This window comes from Manis pentadactyla, chromosome 15 (assembly GCF_030020395.1).
Source record: "Manis pentadactyla isolate mManPen7 chromosome 15, mManPen7.hap1, whole genome shotgun sequence".
Taxonomy (NCBI): Eukaryota; Metazoa; Chordata; class Mammalia; order Pholidota; family Manidae; genus Manis; species Manis pentadactyla.
In genome coordinates this window covers 23,218,704-23,242,584 of record NC_080033.1, presented here as the reverse complement: position 1 = coordinate 23,242,584, position 23,881 = coordinate 23,218,704, and the positions used below count along the sequence as shown (strand labels likewise).

Below are 23,881 nucleotides of genomic sequence, written 5' to 3'. Positions count from 1 at the left end.
TCCTGTGTTTCAGAAGACTCCATTAAAAAAAAACAGAAAAGACAAGCCAAACACTGGGAAAAAATATTTGCAAATTATATATCTGATGAAGAATTTGTATCCACATTATACAGAGTTTTGTTAATGAAAAAAATTTAAAAACCCAATTTTTAAAAATGGTATGAACTTTAAAATTTTTAATTGAGGTATAAGTGATATACAAATTATGTTAGTTTCAGAGGTACAACATAATGATATAGTTGTATATATTCCAAAATGATCACCACAATAAGTCTAGTTAATATACCATCATCTACAGTTACAGAACTTTTTCCCTTCTGATGAGGACTCAGCAACATTCAAATATGCAACAGAGTATATTATCAACTATAGTCACCATGCTGCATATTACATCCTGATGACTTATTTATTTTATAACTGGAAGTTTGTACCTTTTGACTCCCTTCACCCATTTTGCCCCCACCTCCTAACACCTGTCTCTGGCAACCAGCAATCTGTTCTCTGTATCTATGAGCTTGGTTTTGTTTGTTTAGCTTCTACATATGAGTGAGATCATACCTCTATTTGTCTTTCTCTGTCTGACTTATTTCACTTAGCATAATGCCCTCAGGGTCCATTCATGTTGTCACAAACGGAAAAATTTCATTCTTTTTTATGGCTGAATAATATTCCATTGTATATACATAACACATTTTCTTTATCCATTCATCCATGATGTATACTTGGGTTGCTTTCATATCTTGGTTATTGCAAATAAGGCTGTAACGAACATGAGGGTGCATATATCTTTTTGAGTTTTAGTGTCCTTCCTTTCTTTGATAAATGCTCAGAAGTGGAATTGCTGGATCATAGTAGCTCTATTTTCATTTTTTTTCCATACTCTTTTCCATTGGCTGTACCAATTTACATTCTCACCAACAATGCCCAAAGTTTCCCTTTCTCCATATCCTTGCCAACACTTATTTCTTTTTTTTTTCTCTAATAATAGCCAAAGAAGTGTGGGGTGATATCTCATTGTGGTTTTGATTTGCATTTCCCTGGTGATTAGTGACGTTGAACACCTTTTCATGTTTCTATTGGACATCTGTGTTCTTTAGAAAAATTTCTTTTCAGATCCTCTGCCCATTTTTTTTTATTAAGGTATTGTTGATACACAACCTTAAGGAAGTTTCAAATGAGCAACATTGTGGTTACAACATTCACCCATATTGTCAAGCCCCCCCCTCCCAACTGTACTCACTGTCCAACAACGGAATAAGATGCTATAGAGTCACTACTTCTCTGTGCTATACTGCCTTTCCCATGACCTACCTATATTATGTGTGCTAATTAAATGCCCTTTAATCCCCTTCTCCCTCCCTCCCCACCCACCCTCCACAGCCCCTTCTCTTTGGTAACCACTAGACCCTTCTTGGAGTCTGTGAGTCTGCTGCTGTTCTGTTCCTTCAGTTTTGCTTTGTTGTTATACTCCACAAATGAGTGAGATCATTTGGTATTTGTCTTTTTCCACCTGGCTTATTTCACTGAGCATAATACCCTCTAGCTCCATCCATGTTGTTGCAAATGGTAGGATTTGTTTTCTTCTTATGGCTGAATAATTGTCCATTGTGTATATGCACCACTTCTTCTTTATCCATTCATCTACTGATGGACTCTTAGGCTGCTTCCATGTCTTGGCTATTGTAAATAGTGCTGCAATAAACATAGGGGTGCATATGTCTTTTTGAATCAGGAATCCTGTTTTCTTTGGATAAATTCCTAGGAGTGGAATTACTGCCCTGCCCATATTTTTATGCCAATATGTTTATAGTGGGTTTTTTTTGCTACTGAGTTGTGCGAGTTCTTTATGTATTTTGGACATTAACCCTGTATCAGATAATGTGATTTGAAAATGTTTTCTCCCATTCCATAGCTTGCCTTTTCATTTTCTTGATGGTTTCTTTTGCTGTGCAGAAGCTTTTTAGCTTGATGTAGTCACACTTGTTTGTTTTTGTTGCTTTTGTTTTTGGTGTCAGATTTAAAAAATCATTGCCAAGATGCATGTCAAGGAGCTAACAGCCTATGTTTTCTTCTAGGAGTTTTATGATTTCAGGTCTTACATTCAAGTCTTTACTCTGAATAGATTTTTGTGTATGGTGTAAGATAGTAGCTTAGTTTCATTCTTTTGCACGTGGCTGTCCAGTTTTCAACACCATTTATTAAAGAGACTATCCTTTCCCCATTGTATATTCTTGGCTCATTTGCCATAAATTAATTTACCACTAAGCATGGGTTCATTTCTGGGCTATTTTGTTCCATTCAGCTATGTGTCTATTTTTATGCTAATACTATGTTTTAGCTAATAATATGTTTTGACTATATAGCAGCGTAATAAAGTCTGAAATCAGGGACTGTGATAACTCCAGCTTTGTTCTTGTTTCTCAGGTTTGCTTTGTTTTTGGGATCTTCTGTTTTTTTGGCACCACACAAATTTTAGGATTGTTTTATCTATTGCTGTGAAAAATGTCATTGGAATTTTGGTAGGGATTGTACTGAACTTGCAGACAGCTTTGGGGATAGTACGGACATTTTAACAATATTCCTCTAATCCATGAGCATGTAACAGCTTTTCATTTCTTATGTCATCTTCAATTTCTTTCATCAGTGTCAGTTTTCAGTGTATAGGTCTTTCACTTTCTTTATTGAATTTATTCCAAGGCATCTTATTCTTTTTGATGCAATTATAAACAGGATCATTTTCTTAATTTATTTTTCTCACAATTCATTATTAGCATCTAGAAGCACAACAGATTTATGTATATTGAATTTGTATCCTGCAACTTTACTGAATTCATAAAATGTACAAAAAAATATTTCAACACAAATTTTAAAGAAGATACAGGAACATGAAAATTTCTCAATATCATTAGTCAATAGGGAAATGCAAAGTAAAGCCATAATGATACCAATATACAATCACTAGATTAGCTATAATAAAAAAGTGCAAGTGAGGATGTACAGAAACTGAAACTCACATACATTCCTGAATATAATGATACAGGCACTTTGAAAATAGCTGGGTAGTTTCTAAAAATGTTACACATAAACTTACCATACAACTGAGTATTTCCACTCCTAGGAATCAACATGAAAGAAATGAAAACATATCTCCAAGCAAAGACATGAATGGGAATATTCACAGTAGCATTATTGACAATAGCCAAAAAGTGGGAAAATCCAGGTAACTATTAACTGGCAAACGGATAAGCAAAATGTGGTGCATCCATAGACACAACACTGTTAGGCAACACGAAGGAACAAACTTTACCCAGCGAACTTGGCACCGCCTTGAAGACCTTACCAGTGTCCCTCACTTTACAGAGTAGGAATCACTGCAAAAACAACCAGTGGCAATAGCAAGAATCAAGTACTGAGCCCAGGCCTTGCCGAACACATTTCCATGAACCACCCTGGCAAGTCCTCGGTCATCCCCGGATGGGGTACAGGAGGACCCCTGAGGTTCATCAGCCCAGAGCTCCAGCCAGAGTCACAGTACCTGACCAGGGCACCCTCCTCAGCTGATGAGAACCAGCCACCTGTCATGGCCCTGCTTCGCTCACCACCTGGCCCCCTTACCCCCAGAGAGCAAAGTGCGAAACCACTTCTCCTCCACTCTGCCCTCTCCTCTGGGCTCTCTCACCTTGCCACACATTTGGGCCCATCAGTTTCTCTCCATGATGTATTATCACCAGTAAGAAATATAATTTACATCATAATACAATATACACCTACGCACACATACCCCTAAGACAAAGATCTCACAAAACCAAATTTTGCCATATGTGTGGTGCACCCCAATATATTCTATTTACTCTAATTACTTACTTTTAAATACGCTGAGGTTTGCAACTCTCCAATTCTGACTCTGACCAACTGGGTGCCCAGCAATTCAATTCAATTCTGACACCAACTCCTGGAGTTAGCACAGACCCCACAGGTTAAGGGCTCAGTGCCATGAGACTGTCCCCACTTCAGGTGTCAGTCACAACCTTGGCGGGGGCTGGGGGGGCAGTACCTGCACTTCTGATGGACCAGCTACAAATCAGGAGTTCCCAAAACCCCTGATTATTCACTAGATAAGTGAATTAACCCCTGACAATTCACTAGAATGACTCACAAACTCAGGAAAACACTTCAGTCATGTTCACTGGTTTATTTGAAAGCATACAACTCAGAAACAGTCACGTGAAGAGTTGCACAGGCCTGGGAGGGGTGGGCAGCTTCCATGCCCTCTCCAGGCGACCACCCTCCTCAGTGTGGCCACCAACCTGGATGCTCCCCAGACCCCATCGTTAGGGGTTTTATGGAGTTTTCGTTACTTCATTACATGGCCATGATTGATTAAAGCATTGGCCATTGGTGACAGAACCCAATCTGCAGCCCCTCTCCTGGCCTGAAGTCCAGCAGTGGGGCTGAAAAGTTCCAACCCCCTAAGCTGGCTTGGTCTTTCTGGCAAACAGCCTCCTCTCCCTGTCAGGAGTCACCTCATCAGCATACAAAAGACACTCAGGAGATTCCAAGGGCTTTAGGCGCTCTAGCCAGAAACGAGGCACAAAGACCAAACATTTATTTTTATTGTACCACAGCAACCCACTGAATTGATTTCATTACCCACCACAGGTCACAATCTGCTGCAGGAAAACCTGTATTACAGAGACATTACCGAGAACATGACTGACTCACTAGCTGATGAGGTCCGTGAGGATGCAAGGGAGGACGTTCTCCCAGCCCTCAGCAGTGGGAAGAGCTCCTTAGCAACTCGCTTGCTTTTGCCTAATGGGGATGAAAGGTGTTCCAGATCACCTTCCCATCTTTGTATTGCCTGCCAGGAAGCTCAGAGACAGACTGTGACCCCCGTCTAACACCTTGCAGCATGTATTAGCCTTACTTCCAGTTCAATGTCTCTCTTCTTCTCCTTCCTGCTGCCCCCATATCCTCACTCCTTCTTGTTTTAATCGTACATGTTGTATGTAAGTTGTCTGATGGTATATAAGTTGTGTTAAGATGCCTCAAATCTATTTTGGAATGAAGCAAGATAAACAATTGTAACTTCTGAGGACATGATCTTTGTTTTCTATTTCTTGGTATTTCTCCTAGAAACTGGCATGACCCTTTCCACATGGTGGGGGTGAAACAAATTTAAGTTGGTTAAAGAGCAAATGGCCAGGTAAAGACCCCTCTCTGGAGGCAATGGGGAGGGAGTGAATCATTTGTAGCAACAGAATGGGCTCAATGTAAATATAAACAATTGAGACCCTAAGACCCTTGCCCAAATATCTAGAGACCTTCCAGATATGCCAACTCTTGAATTTTCCAACTCTACATAATGATTTGCCACAACTCTTCTCTCTCAAGCTGGCAACAATTTGAGATTCAGGATTTGCAACAAATCATGAGCTGCTCTTTGGATGTGGTCCTCTTTGTGGGGATCACTCTGAGAACAGCTGATGGCCTGGCGGAGGCAACCCTGGCCCTTGGGTACAACACTGATGCAGAAATCAACCCTAGGGTATGAGCTGCTTCTAATACAGGTAACAATTTTTCACTGATTCGCTGGTGGAAGGAGGCTTCTTTAAGTAAGGTATGTCAATTCCATATGGTGCGCACACCCAGGTCTCTGAGCCTGGGCCAGGGGAATAGCCTGGGGCATCAAGTGAGGCTAGAATCAGCTAGCCCAAAGTAGGAATTAAGACTAGAGCCTTGGTCTCCTCAGTCCTGGTGCTCTGCACCTGGGCTGCCTTTCTGGATGAAAACGAATTGCTTATGTGGGCTTTTTTAGAGGAACATGGCTTTTCTCAGTTTTCCCTTGGGAACACACCTCTGCTGAGACCCCTGTGGTCTGGTAACAGACGTTACAGCCAAATGAAGCCTTGAGGCTGACCAGGATGAGGAAGATGGGTGTCTCAGCCCTTTTCTGCCAAGAACCTCCCAGCCCAGGTTCTCCACGGTCTCCGTCTGGCCTTGACTGCCGAGGCAGGCCCACTCTGTCAAGCTTTCCATAAACAGCACGCACATGCTGAGAAAAGTCAGGAATGAGAAGGTGTCCTGCTTACTCTCTGTAAGTGATCAGCCCACCAACTGTGAGCAGGGAAGGAGGGCCACATTCAATTATTTCCTGAGGCTACTGACCACATCCGCACACTTGCCCTCTAAGTTGGAGCTGCTGACACCTTTTCCACCATAAGAAGCCCTCTTTTGTGAAAATGGCTTCTCCATCCCATGTCCAAACTTTCTGTAATGTTCCCATGTTTTGTCTTAAAGATGCATGTGGCTTTGGCATTCTGACCCATGTATCTCCATTTGTTTTAGTGTAATTTTTTTCTCTTAAATCTCCCTCCAGGAACAGGCACATCGACAGGCACCAAAGCCTTGCTCCGGCTTCACAGACCTTTTTGGACAAGTCTGACCTTAATCCACCTGACCCCAAATCCTGCTCTGCCACAGAATCAGGGAGGCTGGAGCCAAGCACTGCCCTGTGCCCTCATGTGGCCAGCCAGCTAAGGCAGCAGATCAGCTGGTCTGGTAGGACATCGGCTGCCAGCCCATCTCAGTGCAGGAAGGCAGGCCTCAGAGTAGGTACAAGGCCCACAGGCCATGAAGCGCTCACATATCTCACAGAAGAGGCACACTGGTGCCCCTCAGACCTAACAGTGTGAGACAGAGTGAGAGTCAGATCACTCTCATTACAGCCAAAGTCCCCCCAGGCCACCCCTGGCCCAGAACTTCATGAACCTCTGGTCCAGAGATCACAAACTAGAGCTGTGGGACTTGTTCATTTGGTTCTCAGGGTATTATTTTCCCCCCTTAGATGAGTTGCCTATTTTTAAAAATTCAACTATCAGAAGATTAAAAGGAAAAAAAAAGTCAGATCTCTAGCTTCACCTGAAAAAAAAGAAAAAAAGAAAGAAAAAACCTTAAGACCTGGCACCTCTGCCCCTGGCCTCTATCTGGGCGACTTTGCAGCTGCCCCCTCCAGGGACAGAACATGCTCTGTGCTTCACCACAGTCCCACCACTCCCTATTATATCACTGTACCAGTCCCAGCCCCCTTCACTCTTTTTCATGCCCACCTGGACCCTGTAAGCCTTAGAGTGGGCCACTCTACTCTAGTTTAACAGCTATCAGTACAAGAGAGGAACCCAAAGCCCAAAGACATTAAATTACTCGCCCTTGTTCAAAGGACCAGTTAAAACTAAGCTATGTGGCAACTTGCTTTAAATTTCACAAAGACCATCTCTGTTTCAGAGAAGCATCATCACATTTGTACCCCAGCTCTTCTTAAAGAAGGAAAGGGAGCTAGGAAAAGAGAGAGAATGCTGTCCTTGTTTAGCCAGAAAAAGCACATTTAAAATACCTCAGATCTTCCTAATCAAAGGAAGCTCTTGGACTCCTGGCTGATAAAGATCAGAGATCTTGAAGGGGCACAAAATATGGCTCCTCACAGTGCCTGCCCAGCCTTGAAGGCCCCATAATGCAGGTAAGGACTGGGACCTTTGTGTTCCTGCATTCTGGGGGACATTTCCCCAAATACCCCTGCCCCCAGGTCCAGCTGCTCTACCTTTTTCTGGTAGCTGTGGTAGGACAGTTGGGAGCCTGAAAACAGACAAATGAACAGACAGAACAGTGAGGCCCAGTTTATGACTGAAACTACCCTTTGCTGGCAGGGAGAGCCACCTAATCGGCTGCCCAGGGACACCCAGAGGCCAGAGCTGGGCTTGGCCAAACGCCCTATTTGTTTTCGGGAAACCGTTGCCAGTTGAGTCAGATTAATAAATACCTTTAGGGTTTCCTCTGACAACATTCTCCAGAGAGGGGCACTTTGAACTTTTAGGTCACTGTGAGAATCATTAACAACCTACCCTACCCCCACCCCTGCCAGCTCAGCAGCCGACTTGACAATGAGCTTGAGCCATTGTGCCTCAGAGAGGCTGAAAAGCTGTTTGCTGGTGTCATTAACAGAGCAGAGACAAAACCCCACCCCAGGTCCTGCCTTAGAATTACCAAGTCCCTGGTCAGAGAGGGCCTCCCTGACCACCCGGTCTCTAAGGCCATGCCATACCACGCTGTATCAACCTTTATCACATTTCTTTTTCATCGACACCCTAGAAAACTTCACCTTCAACGGGACTGGATTTGTTTGCTTGTGTAGTAAGGTCCCCCACACAAAAGCCCAAGCATTATGAAGTAAAGCCTTGTTTGAACTGCTTGCAGCCTTTCCCCCTTGTTCCTCAAACACCGCCCACCACTTGTGAGGGGCTCAACAAATCCATCTGTTGGATGAGTGAGCAGCAAATCAACTGCAGTCCACTCCTGGGGAGGTCCCAGAGTCAGGGCTGCCCACCTGTCCCCAGACCACAGAGCCAGCCTGCTGAAGGGTCAGCCGAAGCCTGAGGCCACAAAACACACCACATGCAGGGAAATGCACCCGCACATTTCCCAGCCCTGCAGGCCCAGCACACAGCAGACACTCCCAAGACGGAGGGCATCTCCACAGTGGCCCTGGACACATGATGGCCGCTGTGCTGTGGACCTGATAATTTCCAGGTCCAGACTTGCCTGGGAACAGGGACATTGTTCAAACATTTAAAAAGACATTTGAAAGTTAAAATATTTCCCCATTCTCATCCAGGAACAACCTCCTGTCCACTCTGTTACAGAAGTAGCTGCAGAAGAGGCTCCCAATACTTGGCCACCCCAAGACTTGCATCCCCGGCTATTCCTCAAGTAACAAAAGCAACACAGACATGGCACCACTGTTCTTGACTCAGTGGCAGGTTCAAGGAGTTGGTTAGATTATTCTGGGCTCCGGCAGTATTTCACAATAAAAATGAATAAAAGTAATTCATAAAAGAACATTCAGACACTGAAGGGAGTAAAATGACAGATTCCCTTCTACCCCAACCCCTGGTCTTGCTGCCACGAGCCAACTCTACTAACAGCTCTTTTCCTGGTCCTTTTGGGAAAAAACCTGTGCACACATAGATGCATATGCACAACAAATCCTTCAAACACACTCAGGGCATGCCATCCTGACCTTCCTTTCCCCCACTTAGTATCTCAGAGATTTTTCCAAAGGAGCAAATACAGACTGATCCAGAAATGAATTTACCTCAGTTTCATGGTCAGACACTCTCCTGCTGTCTTTATTGAGCTCAGGTGAGTGGTCCATGTGAAGAGGCTGATCATGCCAGTCATACATATCTGTGACCACCAGAGTATTTATTGTGGCTCTTTTACAAACACCCAGTTTGGTGTATTTGTTTTTCCCAACAACCTCTGAGCAGCCTCACGGATCCCTTCAGCCTCCAGCAGTAAAGCTGAACCACTGGGAACACCCACTATCCATACACTTCCAGGTTTCCAGGGTCCCTGCCAGGTTTCTGTCTCACTCAGCCAGGCAGCAGGCATGGTGCCTGCCTCAACTACCCAGTGCAGAAGGTGGCATGGGCCTGACAAGAGTTACTCTGAAGGAAAAAAGTCTCCACTCTTTGTAAACAAGAGGAAGCTGGCACACTGTCTTGCATTGTGCTGAATGGTGAGGGGAGGGCTTATAGCTGCCTGTGACACATGTAAGGCTTCACTGAGTTCTCTGCTTGATAAGTAACTAGTTTACCACTGGAGCATAATAATGAGTGCCCCACGGGCACAGGGCTATGCTGGGCCCCTCTCATTAGAGAGATGGACACTAGCAATAGAAATGTCCCCTTATCCTCCTTTTTGCTTCTTTCTTTCCCTTTATACATTCAACAAACATTTACCAAGAAGTGAATTCTAGACCAGGCACAGTTTCTCTAGTAGGCAGTAGAGAAAACAGACAAGTCCCACAGAAAGCAGGGAGAAAAAAAAGGAATACAATAATTGGACATCTCCCACTGTTTCTGTACCTTCAACACACAGTCTGGGTAAAATACGTGTATTTAATATAACCAAGTTCTAGGCAAGAAAGGGCCTGCTCTAGGTGCCAGAAATGAGGTGGACCCAAAGTTAAAACCAAGAGCTAGAGAGGGAGCGGGCAGGCCTAGGAGTTTAGGGAATAAATGGACGGGCCTCAGGAGAGGCTGGCTCCCAGCTGAGGCAGTAGAATCAGCAGATACCTACTTAAGAAGATTTTCTGCTCCTGTTCTCATCCGCACAGCTTTCAGGATCTGCTGGTTCAAGGCAGCCCTCTGATTCTGCAGTTTGCTCCGGCCAGTTTGTGCAAGGGGATTGCAACCCTAAGGAAAAATAAGAGATGCCCCTCTGAAGGTCAACCACTCCAAAAATGACAACAATGTTTACATAACAGAAAACGTTTAAAAAAACTAAGCTTTTCTGAAAATAAAACTAACATCCACATGGAAAATAAACAAAATACTGAAAAGTATAAAAAGAAAATAAGAGTCACTCAAAATAACACAACTCCAAAACATTCACCATGCATTGGTTTCTTTCCCGACCATGTATTTTATATGCATGTTGTTATTTTCCATCTTAGTGGCTGTTTTGGGAGTTCCCAAGTCCAGTTCCAAGTTTGGATATTTGCTAGGACTCAGCATGTATTTGCACTAACAGCAAAGATTTGTGACGGTAAGGATATACAGCTGGATCACAGGGGAAAAACACAGGCAGTCTGGAAGAATCCACGTGCAGGCTTCGTTATGCTTTCTCCCCCCCTGAGGGGTCACACAGAGCACACTGTTCTCCCAGGAACAAAAATGCAACAAAAAATATGAGATGTCACTGTCCAGGTTAGCCCAGTAGAAAATCAGTGCCCAGAGTTTTTACTGGGGGCTGATCACAAAGGCTCCCTCTGCCTAGCATGTACCAAAACTCTAGTCTCCCAGAAGGAAAGTAGCTGTATATCATAAACCACAGGCTTCGTGCCATCAGTCTAGGGAAAGTAAGCCAACCTTATCAGTTAGGGGATGGAGGGAACACCCCAAGAGCCAGGTTCCTAGATGCAAGCAAGCCTTTCTAAGGAAAGCAGCAACAGGCATGCTGTGTTAACCCTTTTCTGCACAGCAGCACATATAATTTGTTTTCTCACTTAATACCCTATCATGAAAATTTCCTTTATTATGAAATGTTTCTGGAAATCATGATTTTAATGACCACAATATCGCCTTTTTTTTTTTTTAGGATTTACCATTTCCTTATACCCATTTCCTTGGACATTTAGATTGTTTCCAAGTATCTGCTATTATATGTAATTATCTGATGCATATTTGTAAAGATGAATCTTAACATAACTCAAGTTTTTTTAAGGTATAGTTGTGGGGCAGAGTTATAAGGGAGTCTAACCTCTTTAAGGCCAGCCCCCTCACACCAGCCCAAATATCCTCCAAAAAGAAAGGCATTCCCTTGTTCCCTCTCCCGACTAGCCGTAGGCAACCACAAATCTACTTTCTGTCTATACAGATTGGTTTATTCTGGACATTTCATACAAGTGGAATCCTACAAAATACAGTTTTTTGTGATACACTTATTTCACTTAGCACAATGTTTTCAAGGCTTATCAATGTTGTAGTGTGTATCAGTACCTCGTTTCTCCTTGTCTCTAACACCCCATTATATGGCTCTAACACATTTATACATCCATTCATCAGCTGATGGACATTTGGGGGTGTTTTCACTTTTTGGCTATTATGTATAGGGCTGCTTATTTGCATGTAAGTTTTTATGCAGATGTGTGTTTTCCTTTCTCTTGGCTATCTATCTAGGAGTGAAACTGCATGTCACATGGTTAGTTTAATGTTTAACCACTTGAGGAACTGTCAAACTGTTTTCCAGTGGATATACTATTTTACATTCCCACTAACAGTACATGAGGGTTCCAATTTATCCATATCCTCACTAATACTTGCTACTGTCTTTTTTGTTTTGTTTTGTTATGTTATATAGCCTAGTGTGTGGTACCTCACTGTGGTTTTGAATTACATTTCCCCAATGGTTAATGATGTTGAACATCTTTTTATGTGCTTACTGACTACCTGTATATCTTCCTTAGAGAAACATATATTCAGGTTTTTTGCCCATTTTAAACTTGGTTTATTTTTCTTTTTATTGTTGAGTTGAAAAGGATTACAGTTGACCTTTGAACAACACAGGTTTGAACTGTGCAGGTCCACTTATATGATGTGGATTTTCTTCCATAAAGATACTGGAAAATTTTTGAGATTTGACACAATTTGAAAGAATTTTCTTTTCTCCAGCTAACTTTACTGTAAGAATACGGTATATAATACATATAAAAAATATGCATTAATCGACTGTTTATATTATTGATAAGGTTTCTGGCCAAAAGTAGGCTATTTACTAACAGTTAAGTGTTTGGGGAAGTCAAAAGTTACACACAAACACAAAGAAGACAAGTAGTGACTCTATAGCATCCTACTACGCTGATGGACAGTGACTGTAATGGGGTATGTGGTAGGGACTTGATAATAGGGGGAGTCTAGTAACCATAATATTGCTCATATAATTGTACATTAATAATAGCAAAAAAAAAAAGTTATACACAGATTTTTGACTGCATTGGCACCCCTAACTCCATGCTGTTCAAGCATCAACTGTATTTTTAATCTTTGCCAAGTTGATATGCAAAAACAGGTATCCCATTCTTCCCATTTGCATTTATTATTAGTGAAGGTAAACATTATTTCTCATATATTATTATTGATCACTTAAATTTCTTTTTAGGGGGTTAACATCCAAAATAGATAAAGAACTCATATGCCTCAACACCCAAAAAACAAATAACCCAATTAAAAAATGGGTGGAGGACCTGAAAAGACATTTCTCCGAAGAAGAAATACAAATGTCCAACAGGCACACGAAAAGATGCTCCACATCATTAACCATCATGGAAATGCAAATTAAAACCACAATGAGATAACATCTCACACCAGTTAGGATGGCCACTATCCAAAAGACAAGAAATAACAAATGTTGGCAAGGATGTGGAGAAATGGGAACCCTCCTACACTGTTGGTGGGAATGTAAATTGGTGCAACCACTGTGGAAAGCAGTATGGAGGTTCCTCAAAAAACTAAATACAGAAATTCCATATGACCCAGTAATTCCACTTCTAGGAATTTACCCAAAGAAAACAAAATCCCTGATTGAAAAGATACATGCACCCCTATGTTTAGCACCACACTATTTGCAATAGCCAAGATACAGAAGCAACTTAAGTGTCTATCAATAGATGAATGGATAAAGCAGCTGTGGTACATATATACAATGGAATATTATTCAGCCATAAAAAGAAAGAAATCCTGCTATTTGCAATAAGATGGATGGATCCAGAAGGTATTACGATGAGTGAAATAAGCGAGACAAAGACAAATACCATATGATTTCACTTATTTGTGAAATATTAAAACAAAGCAAAACAGAAGGAACAAAACAGCAGTAGACTCAGTGGTTACCAAGGGGGAGATGAGGGGGATAAAGGGGCATAATAATTTGCCACCACAATATAAGTTGGTCACAGGGACAACAGTAATGCATAGAGAATATAGTCAATGATTCTGTAACATCTTTCTATGTTGATAGATAGTAACCAGACTAGGGGGGCTGAGGATTTAATAATATGTCTAACTGTTGAATATTTTGTGTTGTACATTTGAACCTAATATAAGATTGTCTATTAACAATACTTCAATTTTAAAAAATATCTTTTTAGTCAATTCTCTGTGTTCTCTATTCATTACTTCCTATTTGGATTGTAAGGTTTCATTCTGAAAAGTTTAAGGTCAGAATAGAAGTTCATTTTAACCTGATGGTTTTCCTCCCACTGTAGCAGACTGAAGTCCTCAGATCTGAGTTGAGGGCGCCATTCCTTTTTGACCCCTTTGTCTTTATCTTTCTCCATTCCTCTATCTGTAGGTACTGCCCCTGAAGGGGCCGTAGTTAAGCCCTGGGAGTGGCTGGTGGACAGCACTGTGCGAAAAAAATGCCCTTTCCAGCTCCGTCACTGCTGTTGTAGCTCTGCACACACCTAGCCTGTCTCACCTCTGCCCAAGCCACGCCCTATGGCCTCGACCCAAGGAGGGAAGGCAGTTATCTATAGTTATCTACAGTCGAAACCTCAGAGATCCCTGTACCAGCGGCCTTTGCACTAGTGGGCCAGAAACTGAGTTAGGTCTCTCCTTCCACAAAGATCTCTCAGTCTCACTTCCCAGCCAGCCACCACCCACCTGGCCCCCAACACAGGCCCCCAAGTTCAAATCACACAGAGATTCAGAATCTGAGTTGGAATGATCTTAACATTAACATCTTTCAAACCATTAAATGATCCCTGTTTTAAAATTAAAGTCAGAAAATTCTCTTTTTTTCCAGGTATAAGATAAAAATGTCTTTACTATAGGAAGCTAATCTAATATTAAAGGGCTAAAATAATTGCCAGCCTCTTTCCTTTCCATGTCCTAAAATTACTATGAACGGTCTGACTGGACTCAAAAGTACATGGTTCACTAAAGCTGTGTTCCATTTTACAGAGAAGCTTAAATAAGTAATTCTTTTAGGTGTGCTCCCAGAACTAAGATAAGCAGCCGTTCCAGCTCTTGGATGAGAGCTCTTTGATGCCTATATTTTACCCAACTTCTGGCTGGCCTGGAATCACTACGCCCTAACCAGCCCACAGATGTGGAGTCAAGTTTCTAGATAAGACAGAGGAATGCTTAGGATTAGATGTGACTGAGTAATTGGACCCAAAACTACATTACTTCTTACTGACAGGTAGGAATGTAAGGAGTGCTGGACACACCAGAAACGCCCACAGGGCTATCTGGAAACTTCCCCAGGAGCTCTGAGAGGTGAATCTGGGCAAGCCTGCCAGAAAGACCCCCTGGCATCACCAGAGGCTGCCAGCCATCCACCAGCCCCTGCCAGGGGACCTCTGCTGGTGGGAACCCATGTCCTCACTCACGCTGTGGTTCCTGATGGGTTCACAACAGAATGTACAGGACCCTGTCGACACCGGAGTGAGGGTTTGTGTCAGGGACCAAGGCAGCAGCCAGCACCCATCATGTCTGTGTGGCCCAGGAACTGGAACAGCAGGAAGGGGACTGAAGTGTCCTGGCCTTGAGTGTCACTGTCCTATGGTGAAGGAGTCTTTCCACTACACAGCCTGTTGGTTCCCGACTAAGGTTTGGGCATTTGCATCAGTCTCAAAATATGGAAGGATGGTGCAACAGCTAATAACCCACAAAGCAAGTGCTGAATAAAACCTCAGCTTTATCACTAGCTTAGTGGGCACCTCCCCCATGTCAGAGAGCCCCTGTTACAGCATCTCAGGTCCCATACTTGGAGGCTAAGCAAGCTACTCAAGCTCCAAGAGGCAGTAAGATGGGAGCAGGACTTAAGCACATGTCTTTTCTGCCGCTGTAAGATGAGCTGTGAGGGAGCCTGAGTGGTAGGAAGTATGGGGATGCTGGGACAGCTGGCCTGACGGCCTCCAGGCACCCTTCACATGCTTCCTGGCTGAGGGATGCCCAGTATCACAACATGCTCTTTGGGCACAGTGACCAGCATTTCACTCTCCCACCTCACAGCCCAGGACAGTCAAGGGTGTAAATCCATGCTCCCCTGCATCCTTCCAAGGGTGGAACATCTATCTGATGCCTGGCCAGTTGGAAATGGAAGGCCCCTTGCCCTGAGATTGATTCAGAGTGAGCACCTGACGTGGGGCAATCAGAGCCCATCAGAAAGAGACCTTCATTTTCCTCCATCAGCCTTTGCCACCAGCAGGGGAGTATCTCCCCAGAAACGAAGCCAACCCAGGGGAAGCAGAGCTGAGAAACTGAGTCGTGGTGGCAGCATCTGAGCCCTAGATGCAGCCAGGCCTGAAGCTATTCCTCTAGACTTCTCAGTTACAGGAGCCAATCAATTCATTCCTGTTCCTGCCTAAGCCACTTTTAAAATCGATGTATAATGTACATGTAATAAAATACACAAATTCTAATTACACAGTTCTATGAGTCTGGATAAATGCATGCACTTGTGTAATCACTATTCCAGTCAAAAAACAGAACATTCATGGCACCTTACTACACTGATGGACAGTGACTTCAATGGGGTATGGTGGGGGGAGGGACTCGATAATAAGGGTGAATGTAATAACCACATTGTTTTTCTTGTGAAACCTTCATAAGAGTGTGTATCAATGACACCTTAATAAACAAATAAATAAAAACAGAACAATCCCATCAGCCCCAAGCAACCAATACACTACAGACCTTTCTATCTGGTTTCTATCACCTTAGACTTGCCTGTTCTAGGCAACTTCATATAAGTGGAATCATATCATATATATTCTGCTGGGTCTGGCTTATTTTGCTCAATATTCTATGTTGAGATTCATCCATGTGGCTGTTTCTTTTTAATTGCTGAGTAGAATTCCATTACAGAAATATACCACAGTATTTATCTGTCTACGCCATACTGAATCAGTTTTTCTGGCACCTGCAACTAAAATAGTCCTAATTAGAATAAGTTCACCTAGAGCAAAAATTCTGGATGTTAACATACATCTGCATGCCTTTAGTGTATAGTCAGATTGTTCAGTTGGGAAACAAGTACTTATGAATAGCAATTAGGCAAAAACTGGAGTCACTCAATTTGGAAGAAAGGAAAGAATGGTCAACCTACACCTGAAGAGACTGACACTGGCAAGGCAAAAAGGCCAGGCTACCGGGAGGGAAGGGGAGCAGTCTTTCCTCCCAACTGGGTCTCTGCTCTGGGCAATGCCTAGCGCCTGGCTCCCTCTGCCCACAAAACCAGTAGGAACCCCTCTTTCACACAACCAAAAGATAAAGCCCACACATGTAGATGTGTTTGCACCAGATGAAGGGCACGGTGTGAATGCGGGGTCTCTAGGTCAGGAGTAAGACTGAGTGAGGGGTGACAGCACAGGGTATCCTGGCCAGAGAGTCTTGTGAAGAGCACAGGAGAGTGCGTGCTTTCTGCTGCTTTTCCAGCATAAGGATATTTTCTCTGCCTTTCTCACTCCTTCCTAGTTATGCAATCCCTCACTCAACCACCAAGCTCTGGAAAAGACAACTGTTTGTTTATGACTTAACCAGAAGCTGTCAACCAGAAAGCACAGAAATAGCATGCAGTACCCTGCAATACACACATACATCTAATTTAACTTTTCACCATGCCAGAGATTCAGGGCTGGTTGGAAGGGCAGAATCTAACTTTTCCATTTCCATAAAAATTAAAACATGAACTTGGTGCTTGGAAAGAGTCCTCCTGCTATCGCAGGATCTCTGCTGGGTATTGGGGCTGCAGATCAAGGCTCAGCTGTTTCCATCCAGCATCCCAATCCTTCCACAGGGGATGGGGGGGTCCACAATATGAATCAACACTTAGCCCTAACCCTTAGCTAAAGGTTTCCTTCAGTCAGTTCCTCAAATCTTTATAAACACCTACTGTGTACTACTCACAGTTGTTTTTCACTGTTGAATGAATAACAAAGTTATTTCATGATCACCAAAATGTCCATGAATCAAGTGTATTTCTAGACCCAGCTAATGATCTGCCTATTTCAACTGGAAGGATGTACTCACCAATAGTTAACAGTCCTTATCTATAAAATTGTGTCTATGTGGGGTGGGGCCTGCTGTGTGTGTGTGAATTTGTACACTTCTGTTAATACCTTTTTTATAATAACTTATGTTATATTTGTAATACAAATAATATTAGAGAAAAAGAAATTACTTCTGAAGTTGCTTTCAGTCACCTGCCCTTTCCTCTTTGTATAATCCAATCAAAATCTGGGATTTTTCTAAGGGCACATGACTATGGTGAAATCTCAAGGTCTGCCTGGAAAGGCCAGAAGGACTTGCACATCTCCCCCTGCCCTTGGAATTGCAGGCAGGAGACCTTGCTCCTGGCCAGCACCCCTTCCTGCCCACTCTGCCAGATACCCAGACCTCTGGCTAAGCCACACCTGCAGTACCACTGTCCTCTGTGGCCACCTGCAATGCAGCCTCTGTGTCATGAGGCCCTGGTACCTGAGCCAAAGAAGGAAGTGGTGATCAGGCAGACGCCAATGCCAGTATCATCAGGTGGCACCTTGGGATCCATCCAAATAGCTCCAGGTAGCAAGGGACATTTACAGTGGTACAGCTCATCACACTGACTTTCCTCTGAGTCACCCTGAAAATTCTGTTTCTGCCAGGGGACCCATTCCAGCCACTATCCCACAGTGTGAGGAGATGTTTGTCAGGCACACCCTCTGGGCAGTCAGTATGTACCAGTCCAGCTAGCAGACCCTCACCAACGCCATGATCAGCCCGCGACCTCGAACAACCTGGGTTCAGACCATGGGGCGGGAAGCGGGCAGCATAAGCAACCTTCATACCTCTTCTCCTCCCTCCCTCCATGGGAAAGGATTCAAGGTTCCAAATACCTGGTGGGACATCATCACTACCCAGCAAAGCTGGGGTGGATGAGCCCCCATGATCCACACCGTACTCTGTGGCCTTAGCCCAAGAAAAGGCACCTTGCACACAAGTGTGCTCCTAAATGATGAACACATGTCTAACATGAAATTACACCCAACTAAGGTGAATGGAGCAAAGGAGGAACTTCTGGGTTGAAAAGAAAAATATTCCTTCTTCCTTCTCCACTAGAGCCTCAATGAAGCCCAGAATAAACAAGGACCATAAACCAGGACACAGTGAACCTTGGGGCCCTGTCTAGCCTGGAGGTTCTGTGAACAAGAAACAACTTCTCCTCCAGCTCTTGCGTAAAAACAATGGAGCTAAATTCATTTCGGGTCATTAGTGTTCCCCAAGGATGGAGAGGCAGAGATAAGGACTGACAATACCTCGCTCTGTCCTGACTCTCCCCTTCCACACTGGGCTAAGACTTTGCATATAGGGCCCTTTCAACAGCCCTGGGCAACACCTTTCTCTAGTTCTTCTTCAGCTGGGTTTCTCTTGGCCAAGAACAGCTATTCCTGACGGTTTTAGGACTCCAGCAGCCAGAGACCCTGGGATAAGGGACCTGCTCTCAGGATGAAGTGTCCTTGAAACTCCTACAGCCTGTATTAACTATATAGGCCAGGACACATTCTTCCACAACTTTCATTAAGATGAGCATAAAAACCTGTTTGGGAAAAAGAATTTCCACTGGCCATTCTTTTAAGAAAATAATTTATAGTTGTAGAGTTGTACCTCTATTTAAACATATTAATGTAGAGAAAGAAAGCAAGAAAAGAAAAAAAGAACAGTGAGAAGCCAGAGAAGAGAGAAACATATTGCGATAGTCCAGAAAGTATTCTGTTTTCTGTTTGTTTTTAGTTCAGAGATCCCCAAGCTGTCGGCCCAGGAAGCCAGAGTCTGTACTGGGGGTGTCCATGCCTGACCAGGGACCAAGTTGTGTCTGTGTCCCAGGGCTCTGCACAGTCCCTACAGGCCCCTGAGAAGACCCTGATTTACCAGGCTCTCCCTCTGTGCCAATGACTGGCTCACACATTCAGGGTCCACTGCTCAGTTGGCAGTGGGCTTTTGGGCAATTATTTTTCATTTTGTGTGCAAGTCACACAAAACAGTTGAAGCTCTGAATATGAACTGTGGACCCCCGCTTTTTTTCTCTGGGCTAAAGCAAAGAAGTTGATTCCTATCCAAGCATGCCTGAGTTATCCAGACAAAGCACCAACTCCGAGCACTACTTGGAGCCCCAGGAAATGAAGCCTGCTGTGAACTGCCAAAGAACCCATACTGAGCCAGGGTCGCATGTGCCCCGAACTTGACAGGGGTCAGGCTCAGAGCTGTCACTCAGTAAATGCTTTTTGAATGAATGAAGCAGAATGGCATTCTCAAGAAGAGGAGAGAGAAGATAGGATAAAGAGTACAGAATGAGAGACCTGATTTTAATAGAAATAAATTTGATTCTGTAAATGTGCACAAAATCCCCAAACTCCAAGTTAGGACGGGGGAGCCTACCTTGGGAGCAGCTGAATGATGCCCTGACTACACCTCCAGTCTGGGGGATCCTCATTTACTGCCCCTGATTGGCTCATCCACCCAATACTCTGCTAATTTCCAATCTTTGCCCTCTCCCCCTGCCTCCTGGGACCGCTTCACAGCTCTCACTCTCCCTTGACTCTTCAACCACCCCCACCCCCAACTTCTTCACCATCAGTTTCACAAGGCTCTAGACTGCCTCAATCTAAAGCAGACCTGCCTTCTTCTCTCTCCTCCGACACCTGTCCCCTCCCTCCAACAATGATCTCCTCCCCACAGCATCACAGCTTCCCAGTACCCTGGCTTTAGCTCCCAACTCTACACCCACTCCTTTACTAACTAACAGCCCCCTAAAGGACTAAATCCAGTATTTTCCAGTGCCCTTCTGACGTATCAACCACACCTCTCCACTGAAAAGACTCTCTTCTCCAGGCTTTCTTGACGCTGCCACCCTCCTGGCTTGCCTACCATCTCTGCCTGTCCCTTCAGAGGTGGTATTATTCCCTGTGTTTTGAGTCCTTTTCACCATCTGCCTCCTACAGTGGTGTCCCCCAGAGCCACATCTCCAGCCAGGGTGCACTCATGCCTGCCAGGTCTGTGGGATGGACTCCCCACTGAGACCACCACGTGGCTATCTCATGGGGGCCTCAAATGCACCTGCCCAACTTCAGCGTCCTGGTTCCACCACATCAGTGAGGCGTCTGACCATCCACCCAGACACCAAAGGCAGACCTTTTGGGTTCCGTCAGCAGCACCTTCCCCATCATATCCAATACATTGGTTCTTCCCATCCATGCTGACACTGCCCTTGTTCAGGCCCTCCTCACCGGACCCCTAGTTTGAGTTAGGGGTGTGAGCAGGTGGGATGGATGGGTGGTGAGGCTGTGCTCAGTTTATATAACTGACTGAAAAGTCACCAACAGTCCACATCAGAGTAGGAAGGGCAAAGACAATGGAAATTCCATGAAGCTAAACCCTCCTGTTCTTTGCCTGGCTCCACCACTGCCTCTCCTCCCTTCCCCATAAAGGCCATTTGACTTGTAACATGACTCAAGTCTGGTCCTGCTTTAATGGATCACCTTAATGGATCCCCAAGGAACTCTGTTTCCTTAGCAGGATGAATGACCAGAACAACCTGGTTCCCACCTCCACCTCCACCTCCAAGCCCAGAGGGTTCCCTCACAAGTGCTGGCAATTCCATGTCTTTGCCTATCCTGTTCTCGCTACTTGAAGAGCTCTTCCTCCCCTTCACCTGTGTAACGTTTATGTTTCATTCAAGGATCATTTGTTTCAGGTCAGATTGGCTCAGATCACAAGTCAAAAAAGGTTCAACACCAACACCTTTTATTACTCTGGTACAAAGAACATTCTTTGGACTGGTATATACCATAATGAACATTACAATGTCTCCTTTTCAATGGAGATGTTTCTAAATATAAACCAGTGATTCATTTTACTTTGATTCTCTTATCTACTACCAGAGAAATTGCGTCTAAAAAAACATCCAACCCTGTGTCCTTTCACAGCACTTTGCCGGCCATCCACTCTCTTTCCAGTGCACATCCTCCCCTGGAAAACCTGTTCTGGAAGATTTAGGAATATAACTCTCACAGGTGTTCTCCATCTCTTCTGCCCCTCCCTCTGTCATTTCCCCCAGATGGTCTATAGGTCCAGACCTCCACTTGTTTGGAGAACAAACAACTCAGGGAGGAAATGAAGTCCCAGAAAGGGCCAGCAACTTGCTGGAGGCTACATAGGAATCATGTGGGGGTGGTAGCCAGACTCTGGGGCCATAGGACAGAGATCTAGTGATTCCCAGGCTCCACCTCCTTCTGCAATTCCATGGCCTGTGATCCTCTGTCCCAAATGCCACACATAATTAGAAGTTTATAAGTTATAATCCTGTAATCCCATGATGACATCTTTGAACTTAAATATACCTTAAAACTACTTTTTAAAAAATGTTAAAGCAATTTACAAAAAAGAATTTTCCCACTCTGTCCTCACCTGTTTCCAGATTCTTCTTCTGTCCTGCCCATCCCCTGGAGCTACCACAGCTCCTCAACAGAGAGAGCAAAAGCCCAAAGGCTGTGTCACAAGGAAGAAGAAGGAAGCTGCCAAGACCTTTTACCTCCTGGATTGTTAGGCTTGGAACAATTAAGAATTGATTGTTCTGTGGGAAAGAGTATCACTTCCCTATTTATAAATTATGCACTCTGCCTTCTGTCATAAATGCTATAAAAACCCAACAATCTCTCAAATCACTAAGTCAAACCTGGCCAAACTCCAAAGGCTATTTTTAGACTCGAAGGGACCTACGAGGATGACTGGTGGAAGGTGTCACAGTGCCTCCGAGCTCGAAAGCATTTTTGTTGCCCAGGTCTTGCCACCTGCGAGCATCCTAGCGCCCCCACTCCCAGGCTGGGGTCGCTTTTGAGGGCCCGGGCTGCAGGACTATTATATCCAGGGCGCGCGCGCCGAAGATGAATGGACGCAGAGCCTGCACTCGCCGGAGGTCTCTAACAATCAGATAAACCTTCTTTAGCATCTGGAGAGAAGGGGAGAGACCGTAGCCCTGACGTCTGCCGCGCTCACGCCCTCCTGGTCGACTTGAGGCAGCGGAGGGGGCAACGCCCGAAGTTACCTCCCACGAGCAACTCTCCCCTTCTTTTAAAGCCAAAGAAGCGGCGGACATTCTGGTGGCAAAGGAGAATGCCAACCCTCTGGGGTAGTCCTGTCTCCACCCGCGCCCCGTCAAGCGCTCCAGTGGAAGCTGGTCTCTGGTCCCAGCGCGCCCCGAGACCGAGGGCGCCAGGGCAACTACTAACGAGTCCCTTCTCCAGGCGCGCCCCGGATCGCCAGAGGGGGTCACCCGGAAACACCTCCGGGCCCCCATCCGCGGCCGGCACCTGCGCGGAGGGGCCCCCAGAGGCCCCCCGCCTCCCAGCCCCGGAAGCCACCTGCTCTAGGCCGCCGGGTACCCCGCCGCCGCACCCCTCACCCCAATCATCTGCCCAGCCCGCCCTGGCCAGTACGCCAGTACGCCCCCTCCCCCTCCCGGCCTGGTCGACCCTGGCCGCGAGCCCCACAGCCCGTTCCACAGCGTGGAGATAGGCGCGGACTCCCCGCCCACCCGAAGCCGCCCACCTTCCGAAAGTAGCCGTCGCCCTCCTTCTCCAGCGGCTGGGGGGCCGCGGGCAGCAGTGCATCGGTCATACTGGCGGCACCGGCGCGCAGGGTGAACTGAGGCTCCAGTGCGCGCTGGCCCCAGAAGGCTCCGGGACCCGCCTTCCGCCCCGCCCACCCGGCAGCTCTCCAACCCCGCCCCGGGACAGGCCCCGAGCCCCTGTCCGGCCCGCCTAGGCCACGCCCCAATCCCCGCCCCGGCTCCGGATTGGCCGGGCAGAGCCGGCGCCCCAGGCCCGGGGCTCTACTCTTGGAGAGCTGCGGTGGCCCTGGGCTCGTCGCTCACCTTCTGTCAGCCTTCCCAGGCTAGTTGAGGCGTCGTTGCAGCCTCACCCCTGTGGCGCAGGTGGCAGGCCGGGGGCTCGGTGTCTGGACGCGGCGTCTCGTCTGGAGCTGATGCGCGCGGGCGAAGATGAGGCTCCTCCCTGGAGGAGCGTGGACGCCTCGGGGGCAGTGACCAGACCCAACGCCACGTAGAGGGCCTCAGCTGGGTGACTCGGACGGGCTGGCGCGACGGTCAACTCGCTGGCCCCCACCCTCGCTGCAGACACTAGACGGATCCACTGGGGGTGGTGGGAGGCGCTGGGAGAAGGGGCTGCCTACGCAGGGATCCCTAGAAAGGATTTTTGTGTGGAGGAGACTCGGCAGACGTCCGTGAACACATTTCCTAACTACCACTTTAAACCTCAATTTTC

At 45.5% G+C, this 23,881-nt stretch overlaps 1 protein-coding gene across 2 annotated transcripts in view; it reads right to left on the bottom strand.

The window, feature by feature from the left end:
- The window catches only part of RHPN2 (rhophilin Rho GTPase binding protein 2), a 61,308-nt gene extending 37,995 nt beyond the window's left edge, over window positions 1-23,313 (bottom strand). The window contains exons 1-2 of one of the 2 annotated variants that reach the window (XM_036929865.2): window positions 23,148-23,313; window positions 10,138-10,253 (exon numbers count right to left, since the gene is read on the bottom strand). In XM_036929865.2, the coding sequence (XP_036785760.1) occupies window positions 10,138-10,253; window positions 23,148-23,216 (185 nt within the window). In that variant the 5' untranslated portion in view covers window positions 23,217-23,313. The remainder of the gene's footprint in view (window positions 1-10,137; window positions 10,254-23,147) is intronic. The other variant, XM_036929863.2, reaches the window with a different exon arrangement.
- Window positions 23,314-23,881: the final 568 nt, after the last annotated feature.